This window comes from Channa argus, chromosome 1, assembly GCF_033026475.1.
Source record: "Channa argus isolate prfri chromosome 1, Channa argus male v1.0, whole genome shotgun sequence".
Taxonomy (NCBI): Eukaryota; Metazoa; Chordata; class Actinopteri; order Anabantiformes; family Channidae; genus Channa; species Channa argus.
Genome location: NC_090197.1, coordinates 3,293,409 through 3,306,483, shown reverse-complemented (window position 1 = coordinate 3,306,483; position 13,075 = coordinate 3,293,409). Strand labels below are relative to the sequence as shown.

General features: G+C 39.3%; 1 protein-coding gene across 1 annotated transcript; it reads left to right on the top strand.

The window, feature by feature from the left end:
• Nucleotides 1-751: 751 nt before the first annotated feature.
• Nucleotides 752-13,073, top strand: LOC137102296 (C-type lectin domain family 12 member B-like; the record flags this gene model as incomplete). Its single annotated transcript, XM_067481663.1, has 4 exons — nucleotides 752-1,029; nucleotides 4,308-4,424; nucleotides 12,726-12,824; nucleotides 12,961-13,073. Coding segments are annotated over exons 1-4 (489 nt in total), but the record flags the coding sequence as incomplete, so codon positions are not given.
• Between the last annotated feature and the right edge of the window lie 2 nt (nucleotides 13,074-13,075).

The following is a 13,075-nucleotide window of genomic DNA, read 5'->3' as shown; positions in this document are numbered from 1 at the left end:
AGGAGATTTAAGTGCATAGGAAGATGTGGAAGAGTTCTGTTTTCAGCAGTTTTTTGAATATTGGGAGAGAGTCAGCTGAGCGTGCAGAGTTTGGTAGCTCGTTCCACCATCGTGGGATCATTGCGCTAAACAGTTTTGCTTGGTGTCTTTTGTGTGGTGCTGGGACACCAGACGTTGTTCGTTGGCAGACCGCAGCGGACGACTGTAGATTTGAATGAGTGAGTTCAGGTCAGCAGGAGCTGTTGAGTTAACCACCCTGTAACCAAGAGTCATAGTTTTGAACCTGATGCGAGCAGCTACAGGAAGGCAGTGTAGAGATCTAAAAAGTGGTGTGACATGGGTCTTTTTTGGCTGATTAAAAATGAGGTGAGCTGCTGCATTTTGGATCATCTGCAAGGGTTTGATTGTGGATACTGGTAACCCCATCAACAAAGTGTTGCAGTAATCAAATGAACTTCAGTTAAAGGTTTCACTTCCTTAAAAAGAAAGTAGTATTTCCTGTTAAATTTAATTTCATGTTAGTTGTTTTCAGTCTTGCAGTCACAGTTTAGTATCTGGTTCAAATCTAAAAACTGGACAACACAGTCTCTTAGCTGAAGTAAAGAAAACCACAAACTGCAGCTACAAGTTAATTTTATCCCACAGTGTATGTGTTGGTTTTCTTGTTACTTCCTTTATGTTCTCTAAAGACAAATAGTTTGTAAATACAGTAATAAAATCTACTTTTCTGTTGCTGTCAGGGTTTTTTTCAGCTTCAATAGCAGTTTATACAAAACTAGTCAATATTGAAGTTTTGCTGTAGCATAGTAATTGATTCACACAGTAACAGTCGGTGAAGTTCAGCCACTGTTATCTGTCTCAGTCTCAACATGTCGTCACATATTTACACCAATCCAGATTTTTCTAAGAAGGTGAGATACAGGAAGGTGGAGGAAGGTGGAACATGTTGGGTGGAAAATGAGGTGGATATTTATGATAATCCAGACAGTATTGAAGAGGAGCAGACTGATTTTCAGCCACAGGAAGGAGGTAAGTGGGAAATCATCACTAATCAATAGAATAAACTATAAAAAAAATAAACAATAAATAATTGTTTATTATTATTGTTAAGATCCTAATAAGCCCCCACCCACTGTTTATGGAAAATGTTTTATCATAATACAACATTAAAAAAGCAACAAGAAAAAAACTATAACTATAAAAAACTATACAACTATATAAAGTATAGAAATCAGCAGGGAATTATATGTATAATGTGCAATGAATTATTTTTTAAACTGCATCAGTATTAGTTATTAAATGTGTCATATCTGATGACAAACCACTGCTTGTTTTCATTTCCTTGTTGGCTTGCAATAATTTTAAGAATTAGAATTGTCCTTCGGCAAAGTCTGATAACACATGTGAGGAGTTTGATTTAGTCATTGGCAGCTGTCAAGGACGTGTTCAAAGACTAAATGATACAGACAATGTAACAATGACAGTTACAGAAAAAGAAAGAAAAAAACTGATACAGACAACATGGGAATGACCAGGTGCAGTGTGTGTGTGTGTGTGTGTGTGTGTGTGTGTGTGTGTGTGTGTGTGTGTGTGTGTGTGTGTGTGTGTGTGTATGTGTTCAGTTTGAGTAGGACTATGTCCAGTGTGTACAGTAGACTGTGTATAGCAGCAATGTAGAGAGAGATGAGGTCAGATGTAAATGGATGTGATGGCCTGAGGAAAGAAACTGTTCTGGTGTCTGGTGGTTTTAGCAGACAGGGCTCAATATGTGCTTTGTATTACATTTATTTCCATAACTACTATGTTATGATGCTACAGAACATTTGGTTTTAGTAAATGACATATTTCTTAGGAGACAAAGCAGAAAAAACACATCCTGTCCTTTACCATTGCACAACCTGAACCTTTGTGTGTTCTGATAATGTCACTTCTTGTCTTACCATTTAACTGTATCCTGGACTAATTGTAGATATTGAAAATATTTGATGAACATCACCAAACTCCTGCACAGTCATCATAATAGGTCTCTCATGACCATAACACTTTGTTCCGTCTGCTTCAGCCACTTCCCTCTGTGGTCGTTTCTTCTACCTGTTCAATAGATGCTCTCTCTGCACAGACAATTAACTGTGACTTTAAATCCAAAGTATTAACCTGTTTCTTTTTCCTTAGATTGGGAAGTAACCTTTCAGTCCATGTCCACTTTACATCTACTGTAAATGACAAAAGTGTTGGTTGTCTTCAATAGAAACGAGATGAAACCCACAATTTTCTCCAAAATAATTTCAAAAGTAATAATGAAAAGACTGAAATGAAAATCTGACTATGATTTCTGACTAGGACAGAAAGTTTTTTTTTCTGGCTCATCCTGTAAGTTCAGGGTCGCCACAGGAAATCACTGATTTCATGTTGATTTGGCACATTTTTACGCCGGATGCCCTTCCTGACGCAACCCTCCTATTTTTACCAGGCTTGGGACTGACCTGCACAGCTAGGGATGGGCGGTTGTTTGGGGTTCAGAGTTCTACCCAGGGACACTTCAACATGTGGTCAGGGAGAGCCAGGCACAAACCTCTGACCTCTGACCCTCTGGTTGGTAGGTAGCCACTCTACTGACTGAGCTACTGCCACCACTTTTTGGTACAACAGATTATTTTTTTATACTACAAATAAAACTATTGAAAAAAGGCAGATCTTTGGAAAGTCAAACATCAGTTGTAAAGTCTATACGACACTACCTGTTGGCAGGTGTAGAGGTCTTATATCGTTTGACTGTTGAAACAAAAAGTGTGGTTTTTCATTGTATTTTGTATTTAATTACTTTTGGAAGTTTCAAGTTGTTTCAGAGAAAGTTCTCATAAATAAAAGTTCTTCAAACTTGAAGAAAAATAGTTGGTACCTCTCTATGAAAAAAAGAAGTTCATTGGTGAAAACAAAAAACAATGAGACAAATCTTTAAAGTGAAAATTTCCATCATCTGTGTCAGTTTCTGTTCCACATAATACAAATACAAATTAAGTTTATCCAAAGTGACTTACAGGTGAGGTATAGGTCAAAAACATCAGAGCAAAGTACAATGAGAAGAAGTGTTTCTGTTTCATAAGATTCAAGCCCAAGGAAGAAAAGATAGGAAGTTTAATTTTTTTTTTTCAGTTTCAGTGATGGGGAAGTTGCAGAATTATTGGGTAAAGTGTTTATTGGGAATGAGGCTGCTGAGCGAGCAGAGTTTGGTAGATAATTCCATGATGACTGAGCTGAAGAGTTTTGCTTGGTGTCTTTGGTGAGGTGCTGGAACCACCAGACCTGTTCGTTGGCAGACCGCGGTGGATACGAGGGATTATACACCTGAATGAGGGAGGCAGGTACTGAACCTAATGCAGGCAGCTACAGGAAGCCAGTGCAGAGATCTGAAGAGTGATGTGTCATTAGTCCTTTTTAGCTGATTATTAATGAGGCGAGCTGCTGTAGTTTTGGATCATCAGGGCATTACAGTAATTGAGATAAGATATGACTAGCGCCTGAGCTGAAGACGTCTTTCTTTCATTCAAACATGTCCAAAAGACAGGCAGAAATATGTGATGAGACAATGGAGTCATCTGGTGGAAAGAGCTGTGTGTCATCAGCATAGCAATGATAGGAAAAGCCATATGAGTGGATGAATAAAACCAGGGATGTAGTATAGATGGAAGCCAGACTGGTTGACATCAAGGAGATTGTTCTGAGAAAGAAAATCTGAGCTTTCAAAGGTCAGTAACTTTCACAAGAGCAACATAAATTAAACAAGCATTTTTACATTTGTTACAAAATGTTTCAGAGTAAATGATCTGATCTGAGTAAATTATTTCATCTTGGTTTCCCCTTTGGGGACCTTTGCTTTTCTAATAACAGGTTTTGTGATCATTTACAGGAGCAGATTCTTGACCACATTTACACAGAATTTATAAAAGTCTGGTCTATGCACAGATGGGAGAAATACCCAAACTCAATACTTATTACTTCAACCTGGGTAAACGATTTTAAGTGGTAATAAGTATTGTACAGCATGTAGATCACAGCAGGGGGTTGGTCAGAGTCTCCTGAGGACCATGGCTGTAGGGAAAACATCCATTTGAACAGAGTGGTTGACTATTGACTGGTTTGTCAGACATGAATTAAAAATGTTTTTAACAAATGAGGTGGGAATTAGGTGGAGGGCACAGGTTGAAGACTTCAGTTTTGATACCAACTTCCTGAGTGTTTTAGCATCAACCAGAACCAAACAGTAAAATGATGACAGCTGAGACTGATGGTTTTCTTGTCTTCTGTAGGACCACAGACTCTGAATCGTCCTCCAGTCCAAAACAAGTCTTTCAGATCTGCTGCTCTGTGTCTGGGAGTGCTTTGTCTTCTGATGATGGTCGGGATCATCACCCTGTCCACACGATGTAAGAATTAACAGCTCTGAATATTTTTAACAAACAATGGAAAGTGGGGTGAGTAGAAAGTTCAGAGAGAAAAGAAAAAAAGCAACAACAAAACATCAGGCAGGTTAGTAAGACTGGCAACTGCATACTGGAAAACATAGCTTCAAAGCCCGGGGACACCTGCAGAGAGGGACAGAGAGAGGGGGACAGAAGAAGAAAGACAACTATGGGAAAAAACACAGTTAATGTCATATAGTGGTGACAACTGTGGGTTGAGAGGAGATTATAGTTATAGCAGCATAACTATAACTAACTATAAGCTTTATTAAAGAGGAAGGTTTTGAGCCTAGATTTTAACGTAGAGAACTGCTTCCTAAATCTGAACTGGGAGCTGGTTCCACAAGAGAGGAGCTTGATAGCTAAAGGCTCTGCCTCCCATTCTACCTTTGGAAATTCTGGGAACCACAAGTAGGCCTGCGTTCTGAGAGCGAAGTGGTCTACTGGGATGATATGGTGCTATGAGGTCTTCTATATATGATGGAGCCTGACTGTTCAGAGCTTTATATGTAAGAAGCAGGGTTTTAAATTCTATTCTAAATTTAATGGGAAGCCAATGGAGAGAAGCTAGTGAAGGTCAATACACAATATGATCTCTCTTTCTAGTTCCAGTCAGCACTCTTGCTGCAGCATTTTGGATTAATTCAGGCTCTTTAGGGACTTACTGGGGCATCCTGAAAGTAGGGAATTACAGTAGTCCAACCTAGAAGTAACAAATGCATGGACTAGTTTTTCTGCATCACTTTAAAAACAAGATGCTCCTAATTTTGGCAATGTTCCGTAGGTGGAAGAAGGCTGTTCTAGAGATTTGTTTTATATGAGTTAAAGGACAAATCCTGGTCAAAAATAACTCCAAGGTTCCTTGCAGTAGTACTGGAGGACAGACTTATGGCATCTAGAGTAACAATATGGTTGGACATCATATCTCTGAGAGTTTTGGGCCCAAATACTATGACTTCAGTTTTGTCTGAGTTTAAAAGTAAAAAATTGTGGGACATCCAGGCCTTTATTCAATTCAATTCAATTCAATTCAACTTTATTTATATAGCGCCAATTTACAACAAAGTCATCTCAAGGCACTTTACAGAATAAAGTCCAGACTACACAAGTATGTAGAAGCAACCCAACAAATCCCCCTTGAGCAAGCCCTAGGCAACAGTGGAGAGGAAAAACTCCCTTTAATGGGAGAAACCTCCAGCAGAACCAGGCTCAGGGTGGGTGGCCATCTGCCTTGACCGGTTGGGGTGAGTGGAAAGTGGAGAAAGAAAAGAAAAGAGCAACGAAAAGCAACAACAAAAAGCAACAACAAAACAACAAGAAAAGCAACAACAAAACAACAAAAAAGCAACAACAAAACAACAAAAAAGCAACAACAAAGCATCGTACAGGTTGTAGGATATAGAATTAATGGTATACAGTGGTGACAAGTAAATGTATAGAGAAAAGCTAGTTCAGGTTGAGTGAGCAGTTTAACTATAAGCTTTATCAAAAAGGAAGGTTTTAAGCCTAGTCTTAAAAGTAGAGAGGGTGTCTGCTCCCCGAATTTGGATTGGAAGCTGGTTCCACAGAAGAGGAGCTTGATAGCTAAAGGCTCTGCCTCCCATTCTACTTTTGCAAACTCTGGGAACCACAAGTAGGCCTGTATTTTGGGATCGAAGTGGTCTAATCGGGCGATACAGAACTATGAGATCTTTTAAATATGATGGAGCTTGACCATTAAGAGCTTTGTATGTAAGGAGGAGGGTTTTGAACTCTATTCTAGATTTTATGGGAAGCCAATGAAGAGAAGCTAGTGAAGGTGAAATATGATCTCTCTTTCCTAATCCAGTCTGCACTCTTGCTGCAGCATTTTGGATTAATTGAAGGCTTTTTAGGGAGTTATTAGGACACCCCAGAAGTAGGGAATTACAGTAGTCCAACCTAGAAGTAACAAATGCATGGACCAGTTTTTCGGCATCACTTTGAGACAGGATGCTTCTAATTTTAGCAATGTTCCGTAGGTGGAAGAAGGCTGTTCTAGAGATTTGTCTTATATGTGACGTAAATGCCAAATCCTGGTCAAAAATAACTCCAAGGTTCCTCACCGCAGTACTGGAGGCCAAAGTTATGTCATCTAAAGTAACTATATTGTTATACGGCATATTTCTCATGTTTTTAGGCCCAAAGAGGATGATTTCAGTTTTGTCTGAATTTAGAAGTAGGAAATTGTAGGACATCCAGGTCTTTATGTCTTTTAGACATGCTTCAAGTTTGACTAATTGGTTAGTATCTTCTGGTTTCACAGATAAATAGAGCTGGGTATCATCTGCATAGCAGTGGAAGTTTATGGAATGTTTCCTAATAATTTTGCCTAAAGGTGACATGTACAGATTAAAAAGTATTGGTCCTAACACAGAGCCCTGTGGAACTCCATAGCTAACTTTGGTGCATAAAGAAGAGTCATCATTAACATGAACAAGTTGGAATCTGTCTGACAGATAAGATTTAAACCAATGTAATGTGGTTCCTTTAATCCCAAATCCATGTTCTAGTCTCTGTAATAAAATGTTGTGGTCAATGGTGTCAAATGCGGCACTAAGGTCTAGTAAGACGAGTACGGACACAAGTCCGTTATCTGAAGCGAGGAGAAGATCATTGGAGACTTTTACCAGTGCTGTTTCTGTACTGTGATGAGCTCTATATCCTGACTGAAAGTCTTCATACAAATTATTCCTGTAAAGGTGATCACATAATTGTTTTGCAACTACTTTTTCCAGGATTTTAGAGATAAACGGGAGATTTGATATTGGTCTATAGTTGGCTAAATCACCTGGATCAAGACAGGGTTTTTTAAGTAATGGTTTGATTACAGCAACTTTATAAGCCTTATGTCTTGTAGGCATGAAGCTTTATTAACTGATTATTTTCATTTGGTTTCATAGCTAAATATAGCTGGGTATCATCAGCATAGCAGTGGATATTTATGAAGTGTTTTCTAATAATGTTGCCTAAAGGAGACATATATAAAGTAAAAAGTATTGGTCCTAACACAGAGCCTTGTGGAACTCCATAGCTAACCTTTGTGTGCATGGAGGATTCATCATTAACATGAACAAACTGAAATCTATCAGATAAGATTTAAACCAACCTAGTGCAGTTCCTTTAATCCCAATTTCATGTTCCAGTCTCTGTAATAAAATGTTATGATCAATGGTATCAAATGCAGCACTAAGATCTAACAGAACAAATATAGAGACTAGTCCATTATCTGAGGCCATGAGAAGATCGTTGGTGACTTTTACCAGTGCTGTTTCTGTATTATGATGAACTCTAAATCCTGACTGAAAGTCTTCATACAAATTATTCCTATGAAGGTCATCACATAATTGTTTTGTAACTACTTTTTCAATTATTTTAGAAATAAAGGGGAGAATAGATATTGGTCTGTAATTGGCTAAGACACCTGGGTCAAGACAGGGTTTTTTAAGTAGTGGTTTAATTACAGCTACCTTATAGGCCTGTGGTACATAGCCTGTTTCTAAAGATAGATTGATGATATCTAATACAAGCGTATCTATTAAGGGTAAAGCTTCCTTGAGCAGCTTAGTTGGAATAGGGTCTAGCAGACAGGTTGTTGGTTTAGATGAGGTAATAATTGAAGTTATCTCAGAGAGATCTATGGGTAAAAAGCAGTCTAACAGGGAGTGGGGCCTTATCGATGACTCTAGCACTGCTGTACATGAAGATCTATCTGTAATTTTTGGGGGGAGGATCTGGTGAATTATTTCTCTAATAGCTACAATTTGAAAGTCATAAAGAAATTCATGAAGTCATTGCTGCTCAGAGTTAAGTGAAAACTAGGCTCAACAGAACTATGGCTCTTAGTCAGCCTGGCTACAGTGCTGAACAGAAACCAGGGGTTGTTCTTGTTTTCTTCTATTAATGATGAATAATATGATGTTCTGGCATCACAGAGCTTTTTTGTACATAAAATTATGCATTTTATGACAAACTGGATCAACTCCTGTGTGTCTATAGGACAATGTTACACTCTTCCACCAAATCTGAAGTCATTGGTCAGATTATTTATTCCTCCTCTCTGCACATTAAATAAATACTTTTAAATAAACTACACTGTGAGAAACAGGAAACAGTGTCTACAGTTCTCATGCATTAGAAACTGCAGCTGAGGTCAGTGTGAAACTTCAGCAGCCTGAGAGACACATGAACGTTGGTTCATTTCTTGTGTTGTGGTCCAGCAGCAAACCAACATGTGACTAACAGGATGCACAAATATCAGAAACTGTTCTTATACCAACAAGCACAGGAGTAGGTGATCAACTGAACTGCAGCAGTGAAACTCACCAAATGTTTTTGCTTGTCTGTGATGAACTAGTCCCTGCTGTCTGAGTCTATGATCTGTGGTTCATCAACAGATCTAGTGAGGCCCTAAATGGTTTACCAGGAATTTACAATATACAGGCTGGACTTTGGCTTGGTTTGTATTTGGGAAGTAACTGATCTGTGTGGAAACTAGTATTAGTAACATGTGAATGGAGCTAATTTCATTTGGCCTGGTTTGTGTGATATCAGATACTTTCTATCCGACAAACAGGGTTTGAGGAATTGGGATAAGAGCTAAGGGGACAGAGGAGCAGACTGGACAACATAAAATGGTTTTAAACAGGGAAATAACATAATAAAGAATCAATCTTTTCACTGCATAAATATTTTATTTGATATATTGTATTCTGAGCAGCACAGTGGTGGAGTGGTTAGTGCTGTCTCCTCAAAGCTAGAAGGTCCCTGGATTGAATCCACCTGCTGGCTGTGGCCTTATTCTGTGGAGTTTGCATCTTCTTCCTGTACACGTGTGGGTTTCCTCCATGTGTTCCAGTTTCCTCTCACAGTCAAGAGACCTGCATGTTAGGTTAACTGGTGACTCTAAATAGCCCACAGGTCTGAAGGAGAATGAAGGAGGGCAGATGGTGGCAGACTTTCCACCTTCCCCCACTCTTGTAGGTCACCCTATGCTCCTCACTCCTCTTAAAAGATGTATTCACCACTGCCATTTCTATTCCTTTGCAAACAGGTGGACTATGTTCTATGCAGGGGATGCAACCTGAAACAGATCAGAGACTGTAACATGATGGCAGGAGATAGTGTAGCAGACAGCAGCATGTTAGTCTGCAAGATGACTTTGGAGGTTAGGAAGAGAAGGAGAGTGAGGATCCAAACAAACATCAGATGAAAGTGAATCAGAGTCTGGGTGGCTGAAGATGTTCTGGATGACTGGGCAACTACTGAGGAAGTGGTGAGGGAGACAGCTAGGGAGGTACTTGGTGTGACATCCGAACAGAGAAAGGGAGACAAAGAGACTTGGGGGTGGAATAAGTCAGTTCAGGAAAGTATGAAAGGAAAGAGACAGGAGAAAAAGAAGAGACAAGTAAAACAGACAAGTATACAAGGAGCTGTGACAAGGAAAACATGGAAGAATTTCCATGGAGGCATGAAGAGATGACAGTGGAGAGTTTAAGCAGGTTGTTTAATGACATTCTGCAAAGTGAGAGGATGCCTGAGGAGTGGAGAAGAAGTGCACTTGTTACGATGTGGAAGAATAAGGGACAGAACAGGGAAGGTCAGAAAGAGCTACACTGTGTGTTTGTGTTACTGCATGAGTATATGAGAGTGGTACAGGACATGGATAAGAACAGTGTCACAGCAGTGAGGTGGGTGGTAGGAAAGACAGACTGCTTCAAGGTGATGGTGGGTTTGCATCAAGGATCTCAGCTCCTTCCTGTTTGCAGGGGTGAAGGACTAGTTGACGGACGAGGACAGACCCAAGTCTCCATGGACTATGATGTTTGTAGATGACATTATGATCTGTAGTGGAAGTAGGAAGCAGACTGAGATGAACCTGGAGAAGTGGAGGTTGGACTGGAAAGATGGGGAATGAAAATCAGTCGGAGCAAGATGGAGGACATGTGCATAAATGAGAGAGATGGTGGTGGAGTGATGCAATTACAAGGGACAGAGGTGGTGAAGGTGGAGGAGTTTAAATACCTAGGATCAACTGTTCAAAGTAACAGGGAATGTAGCAGAGAAGTGAAGAAGAGAGTGCAGGCAGGTGGAGATGATGGAGAAGAGTGTCAGGAGTGAGGGACAAAACAGGTAGGACATCTTGAAGACAAAGTGAGGAAAATTATATGCTTTGGACATGTGCAGAAGAAGGATGTGGTTTCTATCAGGAAAAGAAGCTGAGGATGGAGCTGTTGGACAGGAGGAGACGAGGAAGACCATGGAGGAGGTTCATGGATGCTGTGAAAGAGGACGTGTGAGATGGAAAGCGATGATCTGCTGTGGTGAAAGGAGGAGGAGCTGGAAGCTTCTTCTCACTGTGGTTCTACAGAGACAAAACAGGAGACAGATTTCTGAAGAAAGATTGAGGGACCTTTTTGAAGTGACTTCATGGATTTAAAAAAGAGACATTTAAACTCCAGTGGAAGCAGACGACACAAAGTGACCTGATAATGACTCAGACAAGTTCATCATGTTTGTTCTACAGTTACAGGAACTGGAATTTGTTCTTTGACAGTGAAACTGAGTATTTCTGTGAGAATATTCATTATTTCACACTCACCAGTGTTTTCTGAACATCAGTGTGCTGCTCCACATCCTCTAACATCTCCACCTCCATGTTTTCTCTCTTTCCTCATCCTCAAAGTTTCACCATGAACTGTTGAAGTGGTTCATCCTCATTAATGTGTCTCTGAACATCCCAAGTTGATCAAGTTGTTCAAAGTTCCTCTATCAGAGAAAGAATAACTAAGAATAACTACACAGGTCTCACATCACATTTCCTGTGTCAGAGACACGTCTTATTTGACGTTTTGCTCTGTGGTTATTTGCACTTTGTGATGAGACAGGAAGCAGCTTTGGACCAATAGAATGATATTAATACATAAAGAGCTGCAAGTGAGTGAAAACCTTATATCTTAACATAAGGACGAGAAAACATTTTAAAACTTTTAGCTTTGTGTTTATTAGTTTTTTAGTTCTAATGCATTGATCAGACAGAAACTAATGTATTTAAAGTGTCTGCGGTTGTGGTTTGTCCAGCTGCTACTTCCTTGATGCTCTCTGTTCAAAGCTGCCTGACTCAGACAGAAACAGACAGTGAAGACTGGTCACAAAGAAGTTCACTTAGTTTTTAGCTCTTTAGTTCATCAACATGTCGACAGAAATTCAAACTGAGTCTGATCTGAGGGTGAAATATATCAGAGGAGAGAGAGAGAACATGGAGGTGGAGATGATGGAGGATGGAGATCAGTGTGATGATGTTGGTAAGTGTAAATATGATTAATATTAGAAAAGAGTGTGAGGAAGTTTTAGGTTCAAACAACCTCTTCACTTTTCCTGCTGTTAAAAACAAAGATGGTGATTAGTGTAGTAAAGTAGATTATTAGGTCACTTGGTGTCATTTGGTTCCACTGGAGTTTAAATCTCTTTGTTTTCCACAAAAAGCTGAACTTAATTAAAGGGAAACAGCAGAAAATCACAACATTTAGTTTAAACTTTCACATGTGGAAAATGTGTAGCGCTCAATTTGGATCATATTGATCCTGCTGCATGACAAGTACAGAGACTTGTTCCAGTCAAAGAAAAGGACCCACAGTCTCCTGTATGTTGGCTTGGTCAGGGTGAGACAGGGTCTGAAAGCTGATGTTCAAGACAGTGTTTTCAAATTTTAATTCAATTTCAATTCAACTTTATTTATATAGCGCACAAAGCATTTCTGATTCATTTCTCACTCTAAGTAAATATTGACATTTTGTCCCATAATTTAAAGTGCTACATGTTTTCTAATAATGTTATGTGCTCATGTAGTTAATTAGTGGATTTGGCAGGTTGGAAATACGTTGATACTGAATTCCTCAGTAAAATCTTCACAACACAACAACATGTTCACAGAACAACATCTACTTTGTGACGACAGCAGAAATAAAGTGATTTCTGGTTCTGTTTAAAGTCACAGCACTTGTTTTTAAAGGATTTCAACTTCACCAAGTATTTAACGTTACAGACATTTGTGTTGGTTCTTTGTTGGCTCTAGTCACGACTCCCTGAGTGAGTTTATCACAGCAGGTTAAAGAACAGTGGCTTCAAAAAGTTACTAGTGTTATTAAGTGTGACAGTGACACTTTGCTCAGGAAACTTCAATATGCTGTATTTAAAACACAATGATTTCATGGTTTTGATCTGTTTGGATTTGGTTTTTCCCTCCAGATATTTTAGTGACTTTGGAGAAAAATGATCTGGAGAAGAATCTCAACAACCTGAGTCACAGATACAATCAGTCACAGCATCTCATCAAGCAGCTCCAGGGTAAAACTTCAGGATCCAACTTCACAATGTTTCCATGTTCTCATAGTGTTTTTCTACTGTTCTAATACAAAGACAGCAGTCAACAATACTCAGTTACAGAGACTCATTGTTTCTTTGCTTTTGTGTTTCTCATCAGTTCATTCAGTCACCAAAGAAAAAGAGCTTCAATCCAGGATTGACAACCTCATCAAAAACTACAGTCAGTCCCAGAATGAAGTCAAACAGCTCCAGGACAAAATGGCAGGTAAGAT